The sequence below is a fragment of the Melitaea cinxia genome, chromosome 8 (genome assembly GCF_905220565.1).
Source record: "Melitaea cinxia chromosome 8, ilMelCinx1.1, whole genome shotgun sequence".
NCBI classification, from domain to species: Eukaryota; Metazoa; Arthropoda; class Insecta; order Lepidoptera; family Nymphalidae; genus Melitaea; species Melitaea cinxia.
In genome coordinates, this window is record NC_059401.1 from 11,929,108 (window position 1) to 11,952,567 (window position 23,460).

Genomic DNA, 23,460 nt, shown 5'->3' on the forward strand with positions numbered 1-23,460 from the left:
AATTGTTACTATTATTTCATCCTTCTTCCTACTATACGAATGAATATTCACATTAAAATTATTTTACCACTCAAAGTCGTTGTCACGTAAAACTTTCGCCCGTATACCGACTTTACAGGCAACCAATTTTTTTCTTCTTCGTAATGTATACTTTAAAACATCTTTATTATATTATTAACAATTCGCGCCTTAGGCAAATAAGTTTTATTCTCGATTTTTTTTAATAAAATTAATAGATAATTTAACTAAAATGTTAGCGCAGTTGGCAGTGACCCTGCATTTTGTGGCAGGGTTGTGATGTCTAATGCTGCCCCGAGTCTGGGTGTAACAATCATATTTCATGTCATATATCACATCATAATATGTATTACGTAAATACATATACAGTATTTATTTCTTTCTTTATTATTTATTTATTAGAATTACCAACAGAAATTACAACAATAAAACAAAAAGAATTATTTTACGTAATTGATTAAAGAAGTTTAATTGTATTTCTTTTTAAAGGTAATCACAACATGCAATAATTAAATAGTAAATATGAAATAAAATATACATATAAAAATATATATATATCAAAAAGTAGGTTTAATTATTGAATTAGATTAGATTTAATGTTGAATTAAATAAATTGAAATAGATTTTTAAAAAGAAATATAATTATTTGACAATTTTATATATAAATAGCTTTACAAATACACGTCAATAACTTTATGAAAATAACAAATTGGAATCAAAATAATATCAACGATTAAATTATTCTAGTAAACAATTAGCAATAAAGAAACTGATCAATTTAAATCTAAAGGCATGCAAGCCATCAAAAGTAATGTCAAGGCCAGAAATTTTTGACGACAGATCGTTATAAGTACGTGACAGTCGAGCCAAAGGGGAATACTTGCCCAAATTGGATCTATAGAGGGATACATTTAATAAGGCGTGCGGTTCCCTAGGTAATCTGGATGGTATATTATAATGAAATAATTGAAGTATTGGTGGACAATCAATGCTGTTATTGAGTATTTTGTGCAGAAACATCATGTCCGAAATAATTCTTCGTGATTGCACTGACAACATTATGTTGAATCAACCTATCCCCGTATAAACTACCACTATGACTGCCGTTCGAGCCGTACGTGAGATGATGATGCTGTCAGATGTCAGCTGTCACCCAACAAATGTCAAACGTCAGCTGTCCTCCGTCAGATGTCAGCTTGATATAAGCTGTCAAATGTCAACCTTCACTGACGACAAGTGCCAACTCTAATACGAAAAATATTCAGTGCTGTTGCGTTGGTTGTGTTGATTTACTTTCTTTAATAGTACTGTAAGTCTACCCTCAATGACTGTAATATTATGAAATCTTCCTGATGATAACTGTTTTGATTAACTTTACATCTTTATCTACTGCCACAAATTATACTTGCAAGTATTCCCGCAACACAAATTCACACTCTTTGGGCACTTGCACAAAACTATCGATGTAAATTTCACATTATTTCATAAAAAAATTATCTGAGTACCATTAATAGACATCTGTTCAGTGACAGCCGGAAATGAACATGATTGTATTTCTATTTACTTAATATTTCTTTAATTAATCAATTCTTGGGTCTAATGGCAATGTTTCATTTTACTCGCTTTTAAAACCGTAAAGTAAACATCGTAAACTGATACTGATACCCTTATACATATACATATGTATCACTCGGCTGTTACTTTAGGAACAGACAACTGCGTGTGTGTATGGTAACTGATTTATTTATTTATCAAATATTCACCAAATGCAATGTTTCTAATTAAAGTAAGTGAAAAATCATAATTTGTTTTTGTTGTTTTTTCAAACATTGCATGTTAAATTAAATTAAATTAAATTTGAAACGTCGCATGCTTGAAAAAAACATTAATATAAAATATTAACCCCATACCATATGATATTAACCTTATATTATAAATTTTAATTGCATAATTAGACTTTTGTAAACACGCAAATTAATATGAATTAAGTAGACTCTCTTCCCGTGGGTGTCGTTAGAGGCCACTAAAGGATAACACACTTCCACTACCACCTTGGAACTTAAAATGCCAACCGATGGCGGGATAAGCATCCAACTACTGACTTTGAAATACACAGGCCGAAGGCGGGCAGCAGCGTCTTCGGTGCGACAAAGCCAGCCCTGCGGTCACCAGCCCGCCTACCCAGCGTGGTGACTATGGGCTAAATACATGAGTTCACGCCATTTTTGGCGAGAACATTTCTTGCCTACGTCCAGCAGTGGACTTCGGTAGGCTAAAGTGAGCTTACGTACTTTTCTCTCCGTCACGCTATCATTCGAAAAATTACCTTAACCTTAAGAAAAGCATTTATTACACTACACTACATTTACTTGCAAAAGCCCTTAGACTTGTCCGCAAGTAACAGTCTCACACATTTTATATAACCCTTATACATATACATATTGCTATAACATTTACAACTACAATAGTTACAAAAACACATTTATACTAAGCTTAAACAATTATTGTTAAACAAAGTTTTTACGTCTACCCTACTTATTAAAAATCGCTTCTCTTTTATTAATTAAACAATACTATCATCGACGGTATGATCCAAAGACAATTACAAAAAAACACACGGGTATAAGCGAGATAGTTGAGTTGTTTTTATTTGCTCAGATAGCTAGCAATATACAGATTATTATAGAAAATTAGTTAATATATTTTACTTTTATTTATTGATCATCCAAAACAGATAGTAATAAAATCTATATTATACGTACACATATTATATACTAACACATACACTATACATTGTACATAATATATAATCTGCATATACATACACAGACATATCCATTTATTACTTTTGTGTTTTTCATATTTCTCATTTTTTGCAGTTATTCACAGAAATATTTTTTAAGTTTATATTGTAAGTAAAGGGACAAACTGTGGAGTATGCTACTTGAGATGGGAACTCCGGAACACCTCGTTGCACTTATTCACAATCTGTACACTGAGAACCGTTCTTTCGTCAGGATTGGTACGGAATGCTCCAGTATATTCCAAACAAAGAAAGGTGTGAGACAGGGTTGTATTCTGTAGAAAGACGATTGAAAATTGGAGGAAAGGTTTTCCTATAGGTGGAAAAAGACTATCAATTCTCAGGTATGCTGACGACACCATTCTTCTCGCAACATCCGTAGAAGATATGAGAGAGCTGTTCCATAGGCTGGAGTCGGAAAGTCTAAATATGGGGCTTGCAGTAAATCGAACGAAAACCAAGGTTATGATAGTGGATCGAGCCGGAAACCTATCAAAAGATACTCTCAATATTCCGGGCATTGACACCGTCGATCGCTACATTTACCTTACCTAGGTGCCCAAATCTGCAATGACGGCAGTTGTGTCCCCGAAATAAGAAGGCGTATTGGGATGGCAAAGGATGCTATGGCGCGTTTGAACAACATCTGGAAGAAAAGGGGAATCGGTATCAGAACCAAGACCAGGCTGGTACGAGCCCTTGTATTCCCTATCTTCCTGTATGGAGTTGAGACATGGACAATCCTGGCCCGAGAAAGGCAAAGGATTGATGCATTCGAAATGTGGTGCTGGAGGCGAATGCTGAGAAATACCTTGGACTGCGAAACGCACTAATGCGTCGATCCTGGCCCAGCTCCATATCAAAACCAGGTTGTCCACCATATGCCGACGGCGTATTTTGTCGTACTTCGGCCACACGATGCGCAGAGGCGATAAAAATCTGGAGAAACTGATTGTGGTTGGGAACACGGACGGCAAAAGATCGCGCGGTCGTTCACCAACGAGATGGGTAGACCAGGTCAAGAACTCATCTGCCACTAGGTTATACACGGTCGTAAGAGACGCCATGGACAGAGACCGGTGGAGGCACATCATCCGCTCCAGATGCAACCCTGATGCTGACCACGATCCTCAGACATGAGGGACCGACAAGAGAGAGAGATTGTAAAGTTCTGGGTATTTGGTTAATTAAAGAGGGTATCAAATATCTATTTGTGCGTTTACGTAATAGTTACGAACTTTAGGTGTAGCGAGTTTGTTTTGTGCAATTGTTTTTGTAGTGATTTTATGGTTATTTTTAATTTGTAATTCATTTTTGTGAAATTTTTCCATTAATAATAACATCTGAAATAATATCTGAGTAATATTTTGCAATATTTCAATATTCCGTTTAGGTTGTTTTCATTGTATAATTGGTTTTTTACTTTTTTGGGTATTATAATTTTTTATATTTACTATAGTGAAGATTTTTAATATTTTATATAATGAAGCAATTTTCAAGAAACTCAATGATGACCAAATGTTACTTCAAGCTGTGCTTTATGATTTTAATTTTTTACCATGCACTTAGTACTTTCACTGACTCGACAGCAAAAAATTAAAAAAGAGACTTACAATTTTATTATGTATGTAATTATGTATATTTGACTATTATTACATTTTAATTGGAATCAAGCGTCAGAACTGCAATAGAAATATACTTAACAAGCACTCTGTTCTCTCTCATGGGAACTCTCAAAGTTATAATTTATGTTTACAGAGAAATATTTCTATGTGATTTTGACCCAATTCTACTGTTCTGTCCATTCAAATAAACTTTAACGTACATATATGATTGGTGTGTAAAGGTCACTGAGCGCACGGTGGTCCGCTCGAAAACAATATTTGTATTTATACAAGTACTAGCTGTACCCCCGGCTTCGCCCGCGTTGAAATCAATGTGTCACGAAGTTTTCCTGGCAAACTTCCAGTGAAACTCTCATCAAAATCGGCTTAACCGTTCCGGAAACCTTCCTCTTGAAGCCCTCTCTCCATTGGTGGAACCGCATGAAAATTCGTTCTGTAGATTTTGACGGAATTGATCACATACACTTTTGGGGTCAGTCAGTCAGTTCAGCCTATTGCAGTCCACTGCTGGACATAGGCCTCCCCAAGTTCGCGCCAGACATAAAGTCTGGTAAAACACTGGTCCTGGACATAAACGGACATAGTCGCCGCGTCGTACATACATTTCAGTATCTCGATATATCGCCAGTCGATATGACATCTCTGCAGAGAGTCCAGGACAGCCCAAGTCGCGACAAAGTCGAAGTGCAGTTTTGGGAACTTTGCTTTATAATACACTAACTGTTGCCCGCGACTACGTCCGCGTGGTTATGAAGATATGCATTACTATTAAGATGTTTAACGCAAATTATTTTTATTTCAGTCACTTGAAATGCTTATTTGCACAATTTCGCACATTATCTGGACCGGACCGGGGCCTGTTCCAGTATGCCTTACCATACTTGATTATATTTTACATCAGCCTATCTTCATCTGGACCGGATCGGGTACTGATCCAGTATGCCTTATCATAGTTGATTATATTTTACATCAGGCTATCCTTGTCTGGAACAGACCTGGTCCTGATGGAGCTTGCCAGGTCTGGCATGCTTCATTCTATACTGATCCGGTTCAGATACATGATCTGGTTTAGCCTGACTTTTTTCTAGTTAGGTATAGAGCATACATTTTAAATTTCAAGTCTCTTTTTTTAAAAACATAGGACTTTCATACAAACTTCCAACTCCCGTTTTACCCCCGTAGGGGTCGAGTTTCGTAAAATCCGTTCTTAGCGGATGTCTATGTCCTATAAGGAGCCTACCTGCCAAATTTAAAGTTTGTAGGTGTTATAGTTTCGGAGATTTCGTAATGAGTGATCTTTCACTTTTATATATAATATAGATATAGATAGATAGATTTACTTCCGCTTTGGATGTCAGCCATTGTGGATCACCCCGTCGTACCACACAGAGTACGTAAAGTTGTCGGTACCAGTCATTATCGTAGACACCTGATAGCCATTGTTTATTTATTTTTTTTAATTTATTGTACACCACAAATATATTACAAACAAAGCATAAAGATAGTTACAGACAGTGAAGTACACTGGGTGGACTTATGGCTAATTAGCCATTTCTTCCAGACAACCCAGACATAAAAAGGAAACTTATTATCAAAATTGGGTAGGTGGTGTGGATGTATAATAAACTAACATACAAATGTCAAGATTCTAATACTTATAATAAAATAAAGAATTTGTTTTACTCATAATAGGGATTTAGGGGGGAACATTGTTACTTATAATAGGAAATGTATCCGCAGACCAGCAGTGAAGCAGCGTAGTGATTATGCTCAGACCCTTCTTCGTGAAGAAAAAGGCCTATATACAATGGCAGACTATAATGTTTATGGTGTACCTATTACTTAAAATTGTGCAATTTCGATTTTAGAGTACTTTTAAAGGCCACTAAAATTAAGTTTGATTTAAAACCACGAATAAAGAAATAATTACACTACATCAGTTCCAAAATATTATTTATTTTTGTCTCTATTAATAAACGTAATACTATTTCGCCATTATAATAATAATAATAATATTTCATTTCCGATTTACTTATATTCTATGTCCTTTGCTTGCTTTTGCAATGTTGATTTCATGATGAAAAAGAAAAAAATTAATAATAGAATTCGAGAGAAGAAAACGATTAAAGCTTATTTTTATTTGAAATTTTATAAAAGACTTAATTTCTTTCTAAATTCTTTTTCTGTAATTCATTAGGGAAAATAGGATATCCCAAAAGGAGGAAATGACTTTTTCTTAATTAAATACACGATCAAAGACTAACTCATTTTATTACGTAAAAACTTAAATTAAGTGTGAATTTAATGGTGAAAGTCATAGTTATAACTTTATTAATTTCCTTACGAAACGATTAACTGGCATTTATAATTGTTAGTCATGTTTCATGCAAATGTTCATGTTCATACACTGTTTAGATCCGAGCGTTCACATTGCTCATCTAGGATATATGTATAATAAGTATGCTATGAATCAATTGATTAATATGGTATTATAAAAATTCGCGTAGGTTGGTTGAAATGCTTGTCACCTATCGATCACGATTCAGACGGTAACATTCCACTACTGGGCATAAGCCTCTTTCCCCGTGTAGGAAAAAGATTAGAGTTATAGTCTAGTCAATAAGTTCAAAAATGAATCAAATAGAGATAAAGGTACTAAAAACATGAGCCAAAGCTCATTAAATTCGGAATGAAGTCTACAAAAATGTGTCGGTAATATGTCGGTATGTGTCGGTATATCAAGCACGCAAAAAAATTCAAAGTTATCAACAAATTTAAAAAGTTCCAATAAAAAGAAGAGGAGGAAATTTCCAATTAAAAGTCCTAAGTCCTGGAGTTCTATATTATTTAAAATTTTAATTTAACACTGAAAATAGGTCTCCATGTGGTCGCTTAGGATACAGAGAGAAATATTTTATCTTTGAGTTTTTCTCTGAAATAAATATACAGATAGACAGAAAAATATTCGAAAAATAATTGTTTTGGCTTGTGTTTCTCTCATAAAAACCCCTCCCTATGATTACTTTTTCACCGGCTGGTTCCAATATTATTCGATTCAGTCTTGACAACCCACTTCTGAGCACAAGTCTCTTTCTCCATGTAGGAGAAGGATTACGAATTAAACATGAATTTAAGCAGAACATAACACGCCCCAAACCTAAAACAAACCGCACTCATTGAGTGATCGGCGTGTATTTATTAAAAATTTTGACATTAATGTCTTTTATTTTCATACAGCTTTTGCTGTAATATATACATCGGGTTTCGGCATCACTGCAGGCGTTCACAGGCTGTGGTCTCACAGATCATATAGAGCAACTCTACCGCTAAGGATTTTACTCGCCATACTGTTCACAATAACGGGTCAAGTAAGTATATTTTTTCTAGTTGTTTCTTAAGGTTTTTAAGCTATGTTTTAATATGACGTTATATTAAAACATAGCTTAAAAGCTTATGTTCAGAAAGTAACTACGCAGTATCGTATAAGAAAGTAATGACTGATATGGCATAGGTATGAACTTCATAGTTACTTATTGAACAACCTATAGCTACATAAGACCTACATTGAAAATACCAAAAACAATATAACTATTTTCAGACATATTTTTTTATTATTGAAAGAACTATTTATTTCCGAATATAGTAAACTTTACAAACAAAATATTCCAGAACAGAGTTTCGAATATTGGGGTCAATTGTACGAATTAACCTCTTATTGTTATAGGCTGTGAGTGCTACGGATACATTAGACGTCTAGTCATAATCATAATAAATAAATAAAAGCGTATAATATATAAGAGATCTAGAGATAATGTATAAAGAAAATCTGAGTGCTACAAGTATATGTATACAGGTTTAATTGATTTTGAGTAAAATCCATAACTTGTAGTCAATAGAAAATATATCGCAAAGTGATTGTATTTAAGCGTGCATATTTATTAATTTTTTATTTAACTTATTATTTAAACCAACAATATTATGATACAATAAAAGTACAGTGTGACATTTTTTAAAAGTAAATATGGCCAAATGGCGATTGCACTGATATGAATAACTTAATAATTGTAAACTGTATAATTAGTTGTAAACAATATAGGTATATTATATAACCCCGTGTTGATAGACGTGTGTATGTGTATGTACGTACTCGTAAAAGTGAATGTGAATTCGTGTAGCTATGTGCATGTAAAGGCGAATGTATCTCGTGCAGGTGTGTGTGGTTTTATATTTTAATCAAAGCATATACACGCTTGTGTTGGTATTTTTTTATTATTACTAGGAAAAATATATCATTTTTATTTTATTATTAATTGACGTCTTCGTTGTTAAATAGAAAAGGTTCAGGTTCGAGTACCGACCGATCGAGTTAATAGTTAATAAAAATTAAAGTCACAGCCATGGATTTTACCTGTTGCGCTAGCGGGTGTGGGTTTGATCCCCGCATATGACAAACATTTGTATGGTAGTTCATCGTCTGGGTGTTTATGCAGTCCTTTTGGGTCTCTCCACCATGCCTCGCAGAGAACGTTAAGCTGTCGGTCCCGGTTGTTATCATTTACACCTGTAAGCGATCGTTACTCATAGTAGGGAATATATCCGCCAACCCGCATTAGAGCAGCGTGATGGATTAAGTTCTGATCCTTCTCCTACATTGGGAAAGAGGCCTATGCCCAGTAGTGGGATATTACAGGCTGAAGCGTAGATTCTCATTGTATAATAATGGGCCCGAGTATAGACCCCTAATACTTATCAGTCTTAAAAAAATATATTCATTGAAAAATCTGGATGACAAAAATGTTACGTTTTGAAATTAAAACCTGAAAAGCGTTTCGTTATTATTTTTTAAGGGCTCTCTCAACTATTTATCTTTCAGAGAGACATCTACACGTGGGCGTTAGACCACCGCGTACATCACAAATATTCAGACACCGTAGCGGATCCACACGACATCCGTAGAGGCTTCTGGTTCGCTCACGTTGGTTGGTTGGTTCTGACACCACATCCAGCCGTAGAAAATCGGCGGGCAGCCCTGAGGAAAACTTCCGTCGACCTCATCGATGACCCTGTAGTGAGATATCAAAAGTTGTACGTAAATAAATGATAAGTCATATTTGTATTACATTAAGGAAGAAACGAATGAGCGGGTTTTCTATTTGGTTATATAAATAATATAGACAATTATGAATAGGTAACTTTTAAGAAATTTCATGTTCAAAATATGGAGCAGTCCGACTGGGATAAGTACCTCGACCTTACAAAAGATCATAGCTAAATAATACTGTTTTCAAGCCTCGTCGTGTTCCTGTTGGTGAGTAATGTGACCAGAGTTCCTGGGGGTAATTGAGGATAGGGTCGACAACGTGCTTGCAATGCTTCTGGTGTTGCAGACGTCTATAACCAACGGTAATCGCTTAACATCAGGTGGGCCGAAAGCAAGTTTGCCGACCTATTCATATTAAAAAAAATTACTTCAACCTTCAACATGTCGTTGGATTTACAAAAAGACCAAAGAGTGAAGAGTCTAAATCACAAAGACTTCTTAACAAACTGAGACTGAAGAAATTGAATTAGTTTTTGCTACATTTTCACGCGTGTTTGAATTTATCTTTTAGTTTATTAAAAATTATATTTACTTAATCTGGTACAGAATTGAAAAAAGTTTATTTTCTGTTCGGGCATCTATCATACGCTATTGAGCTTCCTAAAATTCTACACATTACCAGTATTACCCATACTCAGAATAGTAAAATTAGTAACAAACAAAAGGTTGTTAATAGAACAGTTTCAATTAGTATTTGTAGTTCACGACATCGACAAAAAAACTGTTTTGTACAGATGTATGCTTTATTGCACTAAAAAAAATAATATACAGAAAATTAATTGTATGGCAAAGGTGGACGATACTTACTATTTACTTGTAATAATAATAAACATGTTTGTTCACAGGTTCTTCATTCCCCTATTTTTACTACTTAACATTTTACTCCCCGTGGGTATACCTATTTATTTCTGGGGAGAAACGCCTTTAAACAGTTTCGTGATTAGCTTCGTAACGAGGTTCACGGTGACACTAAACATCGCATTCTCCGTCAACAGTTTCGCTCATTTATATGGCAATAAGCCATATGACAGGTTAGGACCATTCTTTCCTTTTTTTATATATTTACTCCTAATTATTATAAAATTAATACTACATAAGATTAGTTTCATCGGTTATTTAAAACGCCATTTGACGGATGAAAGTATCAAGTCATAAGAGTTTTTGATATATTATTCTTTTTGCCATCAAATTCCACTATATTTACGAGATATTTTTCAATTTATTGTATTCGCAAATATTAATCTAGTTGTAATATACCTATTAATTGAGAGGAAACAGGACCAGGCTTTTCCTACCTTCTGCTGTTAAAGTCATATTGATTTAAAAATGATGTAGGTACTTGAAACATACATAAAATGAACGACAATTTTACGCCTGATTTTTTTTGTTAACATTTACACTGAAGGTATATAACTTGCTCAGTGTCCGACATCGTTATACATATATGAACAAATAAAAAAGTTGCTATGATTTACGGTGTTTGATATCTTTAACGTAATTTTGTTGTCTTTTAAACTAAATATAAAATTAAGAAAAGTTTTAGTATATTAATTCAATACTCATAAAATACAATTTGATTATAGAGGTATATCATAAAAATATTCTCCTTCGTATTTAGGTAACGGTTAATGTAGTGTGTACTTTATTTTATATGGTTTTTCAATTTGACAGATTTATAAATCCAGTGGAGAATCCTATGGTGAGTTTAGCGGCCCTAGGGGAGGGGTGGCACAATTATCATCACGTCTTCCCGTGGGATTACAGAACGTCGGAATATGGAAGGCTGAATATTTCCACGAAGTTTATTGACGCATTCGCTAAAATAGGCTGGGCGTATGATTGTAAGAAGCCTTATTACATCTTTTTTATGTAATATATTAATGTATATAATATAATAATTTACTCTTGGTAAGCTATATTTTTCGTTCATTCATATATTTATTTATTTTTTTATTGTAATCACCACGCTTAAAACACTTATCAATTAGAATCATTCTATACCTATCAGTCATTCTTTACAATAACAAACTATAATGTAGGCTGAGCAGTACAATAAGTTATTATTTTACCTTGCAATCAAATTCAAGCTTTGATGATCGAGTTTTCAATTTTATCAATCAGAAGTCGTGTATACCTACGTAAAAATATACATAATTATGTTTACTTATATACTTAGTATGAGATAGAACGTACACAACTGTGGTGTAGTGACGCGTGTGTCGTATGGGACTAAAAATCGGCGGTTGCAGGTTCGATTCCCGCTTGGAATGAGTATTTGTATTCATAGAAATATTTTGAGTGCCTGTCTTTGTGGATCTCTCTACCGTGCCTCAGAGAGAGCGTTTAACTGTCGGTCCCAGATGTTATCTTGTACACCTGATAATGATCATTACTCATAGTGATAGTAGGAAATATATTCGCTAACCCATAGTGGAGCAGCGTGGTGAATTAAGCTCTGATCTCCTATATGGAGAAAGAAGCCTTTACCAAGCAGTGAGATGTTACAGGCTGAAACATCGATACACTCTGTTTGTGTAGATGACATGTACGATCAAATTTCTTTATTGAAATAAACATAACACATTGTGTCATTATAATAGTAAAATACATTTACCTTAGTTCTATTTATATCTTATAATAATGAGGTTCGTATATATTCCTAATATTTATTTTGTTTCAGTAAAAGCAGCTACAAATACCATGATAGAAAAGCGAGCAGCCAGAAGTGGAAAAGGACCCTTTAATGACGCAAACCAATCTGAATCTGTCGACATCACTGAATAAGATTTAATCAAATTGCTTGTAAATTTACTTTTCCACGTACCAGTGATTTGAAACTATTTACAGTAACTTCATTACCATCTTTTAAATATAATCTTTTAAATAAATTCTAAGCTAAATAATATTGAAAAGTAAATTTTAACGATATTTTTGAATTTAAACGATGTATAAAAAAATATTAACTTGTTATTAGTTAAGTTATTGTTTATATATATATATATATATATTTTTTTTATTTGAGGCTAGTGATTAAAACATAATTATGTTTGAAATGAATGTATTAAAACATGTTACATTTAGTTTTTAATTTATATTCAAAAATAGTTTTTTTTGCTTGTAAACGACAAATAATCAACTTTTTCAATCAATCAATTTACATCGACAAGCAATTTTTTGACTACTTACATTAGGTAGTCATTAGTCAAAAATTGTTAATCAAATAGACGTTATTAAGTATCTCAAAGAGCTCTCGCTCAAATTTAAATGAAAAAGGAATCATCAAAATCGGTACACTCCGTGAAAAGTTATGAGTACCATATATAAAAAATATCAGTCGAATTGAAATACATCACCTTGTTTTGGTCGGTTGGAAAAAAAATATCACGCAAATAACACCAATAAAAATATAAATCTCTAACTGTGCAAATTTTGTACCGTATAAGTGCTAAATTGAATTATATTTATATTTGTTGCAACAAATTCCAATTATAAATTTACTTAATAATGCGTATTTAAATAGAACAGTCTTTACGAGTATAAATAGGCAGTAAGCTGTATGACCAATATGCTGAAATATATTTTTTTATACCGAATATATTAAAAATTGTTATATTCTTCGATAAAAATGTAATGTACATTTTTTTTTATTTTAACAGAATTTTTATACATTTGTTCCGTGTTGGTATGTATTTTAGATGTAAAAGAAAATATATTAAATTATTATAAAACCGTGCGGATTCTGCTGCTGGCAATGCCTTTCGTATATGTGTGTCAGCCTGTTATTGTAATTTTCTTATGTAGACTAGTTGTTAATATGTTAATATTGTGATCATAACAATTTAAGTAATAATGATACAATAGTTACTCCACCAAAGTATCTTATTTCTAAAACTGCCAAAACTAACATCAGTCATTGACAGTTTTTAAAGGATAAAATAACGAGCTGTGCCCGCGACTTCGTCCGCGTAAAATTTAACAAAAAAGTTATTGTTCAGTGCGCCGAGGTATCAAATAAATAAATTTATAAAATAAAAGTAGCCTAAGTTACTCCTTGCCAGTGAATGTCCTGTCAAAATCTGTCCAGCCGTTTCAGAGATTAACTGGAACAAACTGCTGCTGCAAGCTGGAACATTTTGGTATATGTACCGTGTGCATCATATACATTTAGTATAAGCGGTTATTTTATTATTACAAACAGACACTCCAATTTTCTTTATCTAATATATAAAATTCTCGTGTCATGGTGTTAAACATTGAACTCCTCCGAAACGGCTCGACCGATTTTAATAAAATTTTGTGGGCATATCGGGTAGGTCTGAGAATCGGCCAACATCTATTTTTCATACCCCTAAGTTATAAGGGAGGGGGGGATTAAGCGGGTTAATAACATATATAGCAAAACAACGTTTGCGGTTAGTTTACTATAGATTAATTATCGTCTAAATGGTGTAGTGTAGAAGACGAAGTTTAATAAAAGTATTTATTTTGATATAAAATCAATTTGTTACTACCAAATGTGCATTAGAAATGTATTATCAATTTTTATTCTATTTATGGTTCACTGTTTTGGCGATAATGGCTTACTCATAAATGATAGATATATGCTGTCGCAGACTTTTTTGTAGGACTAATTAAGATAAACATTTCTCCTATACATTATATACATGTAAACTCCACAGTTTTTGCAGCGTACGCCAGAATACCTCGCAGATGCCAGATTTTTTTCCGACTTACTTGACAATTATTTATCGTTATATTTTGGAGAATTCACACACTATCTCAAAAAATTATAGCCTATGTGTTATTATAATGTATAAGCTACATTACTGTAAACTTTTAATAAATCCATTCGGTAGTTTTTGCGTGAAAGATGAACAAACACCCATACATCCATACATACGAACTTTCGCGTTTATAATATTAGTAGGACTAAGGTCACTATTAAAGCCATTAGTCCTAAAGAAGAAGAAGAAGTTAATGACAAATGTGTGCTTTAAATATTTAAATATAATTTTGGAATATTTAATAAATATACAGATATTACATAAATATTTCAAATATTGTTAAATACTGTATTATAATTTTTTTCGTACGTATAACGTATATTAGGATTTTTGTATAATTTGGATTAAAGATATAAAATATTATGCTATTGCAAAGGAAAAGGGAAAAATGTACATACTTTAAAGCATACGAGATTTTTTTTTGTTGGTTCTTATTTCCTACAATTAGTTCATACTTTCTCTATGTACTCGTATATTTATTTATGTATATCTTGCTCAAATTTTAAAATAATAAAATATTTTTCACTCGATTTCAAATACTTTTTGAAGTAAAACCTCTTTAGACGCATATGGGTATTTTTACGGATGAAACGCAATAATAATAATATTAGCGTCACGAAGATGTGCAACGTTTTGTCGAATAACAGAGCCACCTAGCGTGTACTATAGAAACTACAAAGGTTGTTACATTAATATCGATAGTATTACATTGCAAACTAAGTGGCGCTGGAATGGAAATCTAAAGTTTTAGATTTGTATAAATATAAACGCGACTTAAAACTTAGTTTGCTAAAGAAGTTTCACTTCTGACTTGTGTACTTTGTACACACACACTTTTTTTATCTTGTTGTGGACGACACTTGTTAATTTTTTTTTGTTAATTAATTAAACTCTTTGAATTAATATGAGTTTTATATGGAAAAATAAACTTAAGTAGCATCTCAGCTTTTGGGCATTGGACGGGTTTATCCTTTTATTTCTATTTATTTGCTTCTTAAAACACCTTATTACGAAAAAATAAAATAAAAAACTGACGATCAATGGCGTTAGTATTTTAAAAAAATATGTAAAATGTATAAAAGGTACTTTCCATTTTTTCTTGTTAATTTAAAATCTATGTTTAAAATACTAAATTATTATTATTTTTTTTTTAGATTATAACTCGACCTAAAGAACTGCTGAATATAATCGACTTATGTATTACTAAATACCTTTACCGGATATGTCCGGTAAAAGTATTTAACCAGAATGCCGGACATTTCGACATTATTTATTAAAATCGAATAATCTCAAACCCTGTTCAAATTCCAATACTGGATTTATTCAATGCAGGCGCATTTAGTTACAAATACTAACTCCTACCTTCTATTATAAGAATAAATTTAATAATGTTTTTAATGTCTCCCGTGGCATATATTCGATATACTTAGCTCTACAAGACGATTTCACTGAAATTATTTATAAAGTAATAACTAAAATCTTAATATCTTCAGTTTTAGACGGGTGAAAGCTGTGAAAATTGCAATTTATTTAAATATGTAAGTGTAAAATAATATAATCTACAATTATTAAATTTCCTACGTTTAGTTATTTTTTTTAATGTCTATCATGTACATGTCTTTAATAGTTTTATTTATTCTATAGATAATTTAATTCCTATTTTTTAATTAAAGAAATAGATACTAATTATCATTTTTATTTTTCAAAAGACTTGCTGATTTGGTGGACTCAAGAGATTTGGTGTCTTAATTGAACTATTTCAATATTAAGTTGATAAGTTACCATCGCATTGTTATCCATTTTAAAACGAGTATTATATACTGCCTTATTTGAAAGCTTAGGTCAAATTTAAGGTAAGTATACAATAAGATGATTCAAAGTTAGTAACAAAAAATGAAATTTTAAATATTTAATACACATAAATCTTCTATGTGTTTATTTATTAGTATATCACTTATTGTACAAAATAAACTTAGGTACCAGAGAATTCTTTTGACAATTAAGCTTAAGTTGTTTTTTTTTTACAACAACGCATTTATCTACGCTTTTTTATCGAAATATTTATAAAAAAAAATTGTCGTTGCTTGGTAGAAAAGTGTTTATGAAAATTTGTGTTGTTTTTCAAATGGAATATGGAATAAAATTATGAATTTTGATACTTTGTTTTACCTGATCCCATCATTGTCTTCTTCATCTGAGGGTCTACAAGCCAGAAGTGAGCCTTAGCCCAAGATCAAGAATGTTACAGTAAATCTAAATCTGACTATTTCTCTCTTTCTCTTTCAATCTTCTTATAACAATAACTTTTAGAGCTTGTTTCAAACTGTCCAAAAATTTGATCTTTAGCCTTTTTACTCCCTTTCTTCTTAGGTATACCAACTAGCCGATAGTGACTCTGTGAAATTCTAATGTCTTTTATTATTATGTATCTTATCCAGGCGTCCTAGCTAAATCAGCTAAAAGATACATTGTTCAAGCAATTGCTTCTTCTTTTTATTTTATATATTATTTCAACAATATATAAATTTCACCTTTTTTACGTGGGGTAAATCCATCATGGATACCCTCCGGCGCGGGGGCGCCAGGGGGTTATGTCAGACTTCTACTGGCGAAAAAACCACCACGTGTGAGCAGTCGTCCGCCTGGATGGGGCGAGATGGGGTCGCGCTAGCATTCGCCACCTCGCCCCTGATTTCAAACAACTAAATATCGCCCGCGGTTTCACCCGCGTTATTTTAAGGACAAATGGCGTATAGCCTTCCTCGGTAAATAGGCTATCCAACATAAACAGATATTTTACAATTCGAACTAGACGTTCTTAAGATAAGCGAGCTTAAACAAACAAACTTTTCAGTTTTATAATATTAGTATAGATTTAGTCACAAAAAGCGCAAAAAAAGCTTAGTCATTTAATATCTATTTGAGCTGAAGGTACTCACTCGCGCGTGATAAACGTGATTTTTCCCACGGAAATCTCGATTTTGTGGAAATTCCGGAAGAAAAAGTAGCCTATTAATACTCAATAATCTCCTCTATCTTCTAGTGAAAGTCCCATACAGATCAGTTTAGCCATTCCGAAGATTTGCCCGGACAAACAGACAGACAGATAGACTGACAGATAGATAGACAGACAAAAAATTTAAAGTCATCTGTTTGTGTTTTAGATCGTGTAAATAACCAAATGCACTTGATAAAATACAGGTACTTTGAAATCACAAACAGACACTTCAATTTTATTAATACTTAATGTTGATAAATATAATTGCTACAATATTTTCATAGGCGTTAAATGGTGCTTGAAACTCAATGTGTAAAATGTCATTCTATTCTCATTACTCGTACGATAAGATGCAATAAACCAAATACAAAAACTTTCCAAGCCTTCATTTGACGTTTAGCATGAAGTGTCAACTACTGGGGGAAACAGGGGATGGAGTTGGCAACGCGCTTGCGATGCTTCTGGTGTTGCAGACGTCTATAAGTTACGGTAATCGCTTACCATCAGATGAGCCATACGCTTGTTTGCCGATCTAGTTACAAAAAAAAACTATTTATATTTTTCAATTACTTGAATATATTGTTCTCTAATCTGTCAAACATTTTAAATAATTTATTTAGTACTGAAAGAGCTAAAATTAACTAGGCTAAAGCTAGATAATAATAATAATAAACAACTTATTATCGACAGTAACCTACAAGAAATGTGTATCATTATTATACTCGTAAATAGCTAATGATTTCCTTCACTATCCATTCACGGATATCACCAAACAGGAAGAAGCTTTCAATGTAACGTAGGGTATTAAATTATAACGTTTGCTACGAATGTCAAGATCGCTATATAGTGTACGTCAGGACTGTCATTTGTATGTCTATTAGGAAATCGAGTAGGGTATTAATAAAGCAATTACCCCGATGGAATGGATCTATTAAGTTAAGAGATGTCAGTAATGGAAATCTGTTGAGTCTAATGTGTTTTCAATTTACTTCATCGGCTAGTTAGACTTAGTTCATAGACAACACACTCTGATTTTTTTTTTCGCTTTTATATTTTAATTGACTTGAAATAAAATTTATTCCCAAAAAAAATACACAAACTTTACATCTGTCGAATATTATGTACTGATAAAATGATAAAAGCAGTTTTAAATGACAACCCACAAAGCAAATTAAGTGAGTAAGATAATTATATTATATTAATATTTTTTTAAATTAATTTATTAAATGAATAAATTGTACATACTCATATTCTTTGGCTATTACAGAATTTTGTATATCTTTTGTCATTTCGTCACACTATTTTTCAATTTTTTTTTTCTATACAATTAGATCGCCAAACAAACGCATGGCTCACCTGATGGTAAGCGATTACCGTAGCTTATAAACGCCTGCAACACCAGAAGCACCGCAACCGCGCTGACGACTTTACTCCCAATTACCACCAGGATCTCTCGTCACCTTACTGACAACAGGAACACAACGCTACACGAAAGCAGTATTATTTAGCTGTGATCTACAGTAGGGCTAGTACAGATTTTGCGCAGGAGAAATCCTGCTGTAGCCGACTTTAGTTAAGAATGGGAATTATCTGTAGCAAAATTAAATATTTACTTGGCAAAGTAAGAAACTTTTGTTTACAATGCTATAATTTCTTTTTTTAATACTCTTATGACATTGTTACCATAATTGTTATATTATAAAGTTTTTGTTGTATCTATGTGCGTAACATTATAACCATACTGTAATGCAATTGTGACTACGTATACTCTCCAATATTACAATAACAACTTTACGATTGTGTACCATAGTTGTATCTTCAATTAACGTAGTTTGCATGTATAGCAATTAGCATCAAAGTGTATATATATATATATATATATATATATGTATATATATGTATATATATATATATATATATATATATATATAGGTACCAACAGGCACGATGACTTTTACTTCTGTAATTCATTATGCTTCTTTCACTCGACGTATGAACACTATTGAAAAAATCCTGCATTTTGCGTTTTCTTTCGTAAATGATGTCGAATATCAATTTCATCACATCACCATCATCATCACATCAGCCTTTCGCAGTCCACTATTGGACATAGGCCTCCACAAGTTCACGCCAAAAATGGCATGAACTCATGTGTCTTCAGGCGGGTTGGTGGCCGCAGGGCTGGCTTTGTCGCAGCGAAGACGCTGCTACCCATCTTCGACCTGTGTATTTCAAAGCCAGCAGTTGTATGGTTATCCCGCCATCAGTCAGCTTTATAAGTTCCGAGGTGGTAGTGGAACAGTGCTATCCCTTAGTCGCCTCCTGCGACATCCACGGGAAGAGAGAGGGTGGCTATATTATTTAATGCCGTAACCACACAGCATATCAATTTCATAAATCATATAAATCTTAATATATATAAATCTCGTGTCACAATGTTTGTCCTCAATGGACTTCTAAACTACTTAACCGATTTTAGTCAAATTTGCACACCGTGTGCAGTTTGATCCAACTTTAAAGATAGGCTATATTTTATTTTGATATATTATGTTATTATTATATTTCAGAAAAAAATAAGGTGATACAAAGTTCGCCAGGTCAGCTAGTCAATTATATATAATATAATATAATCTGAATCTCGGAAACGGCTCCAACAATTTTCATGAAATTTAGTATCTAGGGGATTTCGGAGTCGATAAATCGATACAGCTAGGATTCATTTTTAGAAAATATCGTTTTATCCCTGTTTTTAGACAATGAAAAATGGCTACAATATCATTATAACACGAAGGTACGCCGTTATCTCTAAAATAGTAACGACTCAGTTGAAAAATCGGCAAGATCCACAGCGAGCAGACCCGGGTTCAAATCTTCGTGTCTACAGATGGATTGCTTTTTTCCTTTTTTTTCTAATTGCACTCGTGATTTTTTTGTTTAAATAACGAGATAATATTTTTATTATTGTGTGATATTATGATCGAAAAATATTGTTATATATCAATACGTAATTCGTAATTGAATATGATTTCCAATAAACACGATTTACTAAAATACCGAGCTAAGCTCGGTCACCCAGGTATTACATATTATAAATCAAGCAAATTTTACGACCGAAATAAATATACTATTGAAGAAAAAATTAGATGTCTGAACACATACAGAATTTTTAAATGAACCGTCAAAAGATACAATTTTCTTTGAAAAGGGATTATACCAAAAACAATTCGTTACGCGTTTGCGTTAATATTGAAATTAAAGTATATTTGCGTCTCATAATCTCGACATAGCAATTTATCTAGCCCTTTTATATTTCAGCCTTCGGTAATTCTGTTTTATATAGTTTTTAGGTATCCTTTTTAGGTAGGCTTTGATGATTTCCCGTTTCTCTTGGTCGCACAATAGCCTGATAACGTCTTTACTAACTTCATTCATCTTTTTTAACTTTCTAATACTTTGTAGTAGGTTCTTATGCAATGAAAAATTGAGGGAATAGGGTAGAAAATTGTCAAACTTAAGAACACTTAACGAAAAGTTTGTCGAGTTAGTATATCCAAAAGTTCATAAATTCTATTGTTTTGTCAAACTGATATTTGGAGAAATGTGTTAAATACGATTCGTACTGTAACAAAAAAACATGTTTATTCTTATATTATTAACAACGACGATCAAGAGAACTTCGCCTCAGAAGCTTCACCCAAGTACTATTTTAAAGATACAACGAGTCTGTCAAATATTAGTGTCATTGAAATTCATTTAATAAAATGAACTATTTTGTTGTGCTCTGATCCTTCTTCTACACGCAGAAAGAGGCCTATATCCAGCAGTAGTGTATGTAATATCCCAATATTACAGGCTGGCGTCTATAAATAATAAGTGACACTGAAAAGCAAATAACAGGAAAAAACGTATTTAAAAAGGTGTTAAGGAAAAACGATATATAATAGGGCTTATTTTTAAGATGTATATAAGAAAAGGTTATTTATAATTGAAGTACAAACGCTTTTTTTTTGTATCCGTCAGTGTTTTTATATTTTTGTTTGGCAAGGACCAAATCACAGCGTAAAGCTAGTAAACAAAATATAAAAACTAATGGTACCAACTATTCTATTCGTCAGTCGTTACAGCGTCTACAAACCTTCATTATCGCCTCTCTAAAGTAACGAAATAATTTTGTAAATGTATATTTTTTGTGACTATAGGAGAAAACGATCCAATTACCTCAAAACAAACGGCGTAACGAGCTGTGTTTAACTAAAAGATATACGATATTATAACACCAAATCTCTAGATGTAAAATAGGCCTAGTTAAAATCAAACCCGCACCAAGGAAACAGCTATTCGATATTCAAACTCTACATATTTTCAAGAATGAAAAAAGTCTAAAGTAAGAGTATTAAGTCGGCAAAATAGTTTCAACGTATTTTATATTAAAATACAAGGTTCAATTTATTTACATTATTTATAATACATATGTACCACTTTGTTCGATAATAACTTGCCCCCGTCTCGTAGGTAGTGGCAGAATTCCGTTGCCGTGGAAATTTTGGGACTTCTTGCTAAAAAATCGTGACAAGTAGTTTGACAGTTCTCTCTTGATGTTAACTTTACAGTACATAATTTATTTTTAGCTTACATGTCTAAAGTAATTTGAGTTAATTAGCCAACTAGAGTATATTTTAAAGTCGCTAGAAAAGTAGTTTGGGGAAAAGGCTTCAATTCTCGTTACAGATGTTGAATATTCACAAGGACATACCTTTAAGGGTGTCAAACCGGTGAGAACTGTTTATCCACGTAATTGATTCGTCATCAACAAAGTAACTTCAACAACTAACTTTATTGGCAGGGCGAAAACTTTTGAAAAACATTAACTCTGTGAGAAAACTGAACTTTTTTTAAATTTCATTACGTAAGAATAACTAACAACACCAGAATTTAACCTTTGTGAGATAAAGCATATTTCTTATTTCTTACTAGCTGGCCCGCGGCTTGGTCCGCGTGGAATTTTACAAAAAAGTATTGTTAAGTTCGCAAAGTTAGAAAATAAATAAATTTCTAAATTAAAAGTAACCTAAGTTACTCCTTACTACATATCAGCTATCTGCCAGTGAAAGTCCCGTCAAAATCGGTCCAGTCGTTTCAGAGATTAGCCGGAACAAACAGACAGACAGACAAAAAATTTTAAAAATGTTATTTTGGTATATATACCGAGCATGCATTTAATAAAAAGCGCTTATTTTAATATTACCAACAGACACTCCAATTTTATTTATTTGTATAGATAACGGCTGTTATTGCAGTGAATTGAAACATTTCACCATCGCAATGTAGAATACTATCAGCGCCATCTAGTTCATTTAATATAATGATGAAATACGCTATACTGACACTGTTTTTGTATCTCCGCTTTTTTTAAAGTCTTATTACGTGTTTTAGTTATATTACGTGTACCTCGCTTTCCTCCTACCTCCTTTCTAAACTTAAGCTTATAATATCCCACTGCTGGGCATAGGCCTCTGTCTTCATGTAGGAGAATGATCAGAGCTTAATCCATTACGCTGCTCCAATGCAGATTGGCGGATATATTCCCTACTATAAGTAAGGGTCGCTATCAGGTATACGAAAGCTTAACGTGCTTTCAGAGGCACGGCGGGGAGACACACAAGGATTGACAACCGGACTGGAAATAAATATTTGTATAAACACAAATATCTACCTCGAGCGGGAATCAAACCCGCGACCGTCGGTGTTTAGGCGCCGCCGACACGGCCTACACACCATTAAACCAGAGCGGTGGTCGTGTGTGCCTACTAAGTACAAAAAAATAAGCTGAAATTTTATGTATTATATTAAATTATGAAATATTTAATCGGAACATATCTAACTTTGCTTTTATTTTAGTTTATTAATAGTTTGATTAAAATTACTTGAATAATTATACAGTAGACGCAAAATTGATATTATCTTTGTTATATTAAGTTGAAATTAAAAACTATAATTAATTTTAAAATTAAATTTGTTAACGTTCTTTTTATACTTTTACTATAAATAAAAAATTATATTATTATATATATTACTAGGTTAAAAAATAAGCTTACGGTCCGCCGATGGTAAGCGCATACTTTAACCTATGG

The 23,460-nt window shown here is 32.7% G+C and overlaps 1 protein-coding gene across 1 annotated transcript in view; it reads left to right on the top strand.

Annotated features, from left to right (window-relative positions):
- Window positions 1-12,405, top strand: part of LOC123655701 (stearoyl-CoA desaturase 5-like) — a 48,614-nt gene extending 36,209 nt beyond the window's left edge. The window contains exons 3-7 of the mRNA XM_045591455.1: window positions 7,684-7,814; window positions 9,320-9,531; window positions 10,393-10,578; window positions 11,219-11,388; window positions 12,228-12,405. Coding sequence (XP_045447411.1) covers window positions 7,684-7,814; window positions 9,320-9,531; window positions 10,393-10,578; window positions 11,219-11,388; window positions 12,228-12,331 — 803 coding nt within the window. The 3' untranslated portion in view covers window positions 12,332-12,405. The remainder of the gene's footprint in view (window positions 1-7,683; window positions 7,815-9,319; window positions 9,532-10,392; window positions 10,579-11,218; window positions 11,389-12,227) is intronic.
- The last annotated feature ends 11,055 nt before the right edge of the window (window positions 12,406-23,460 follow it).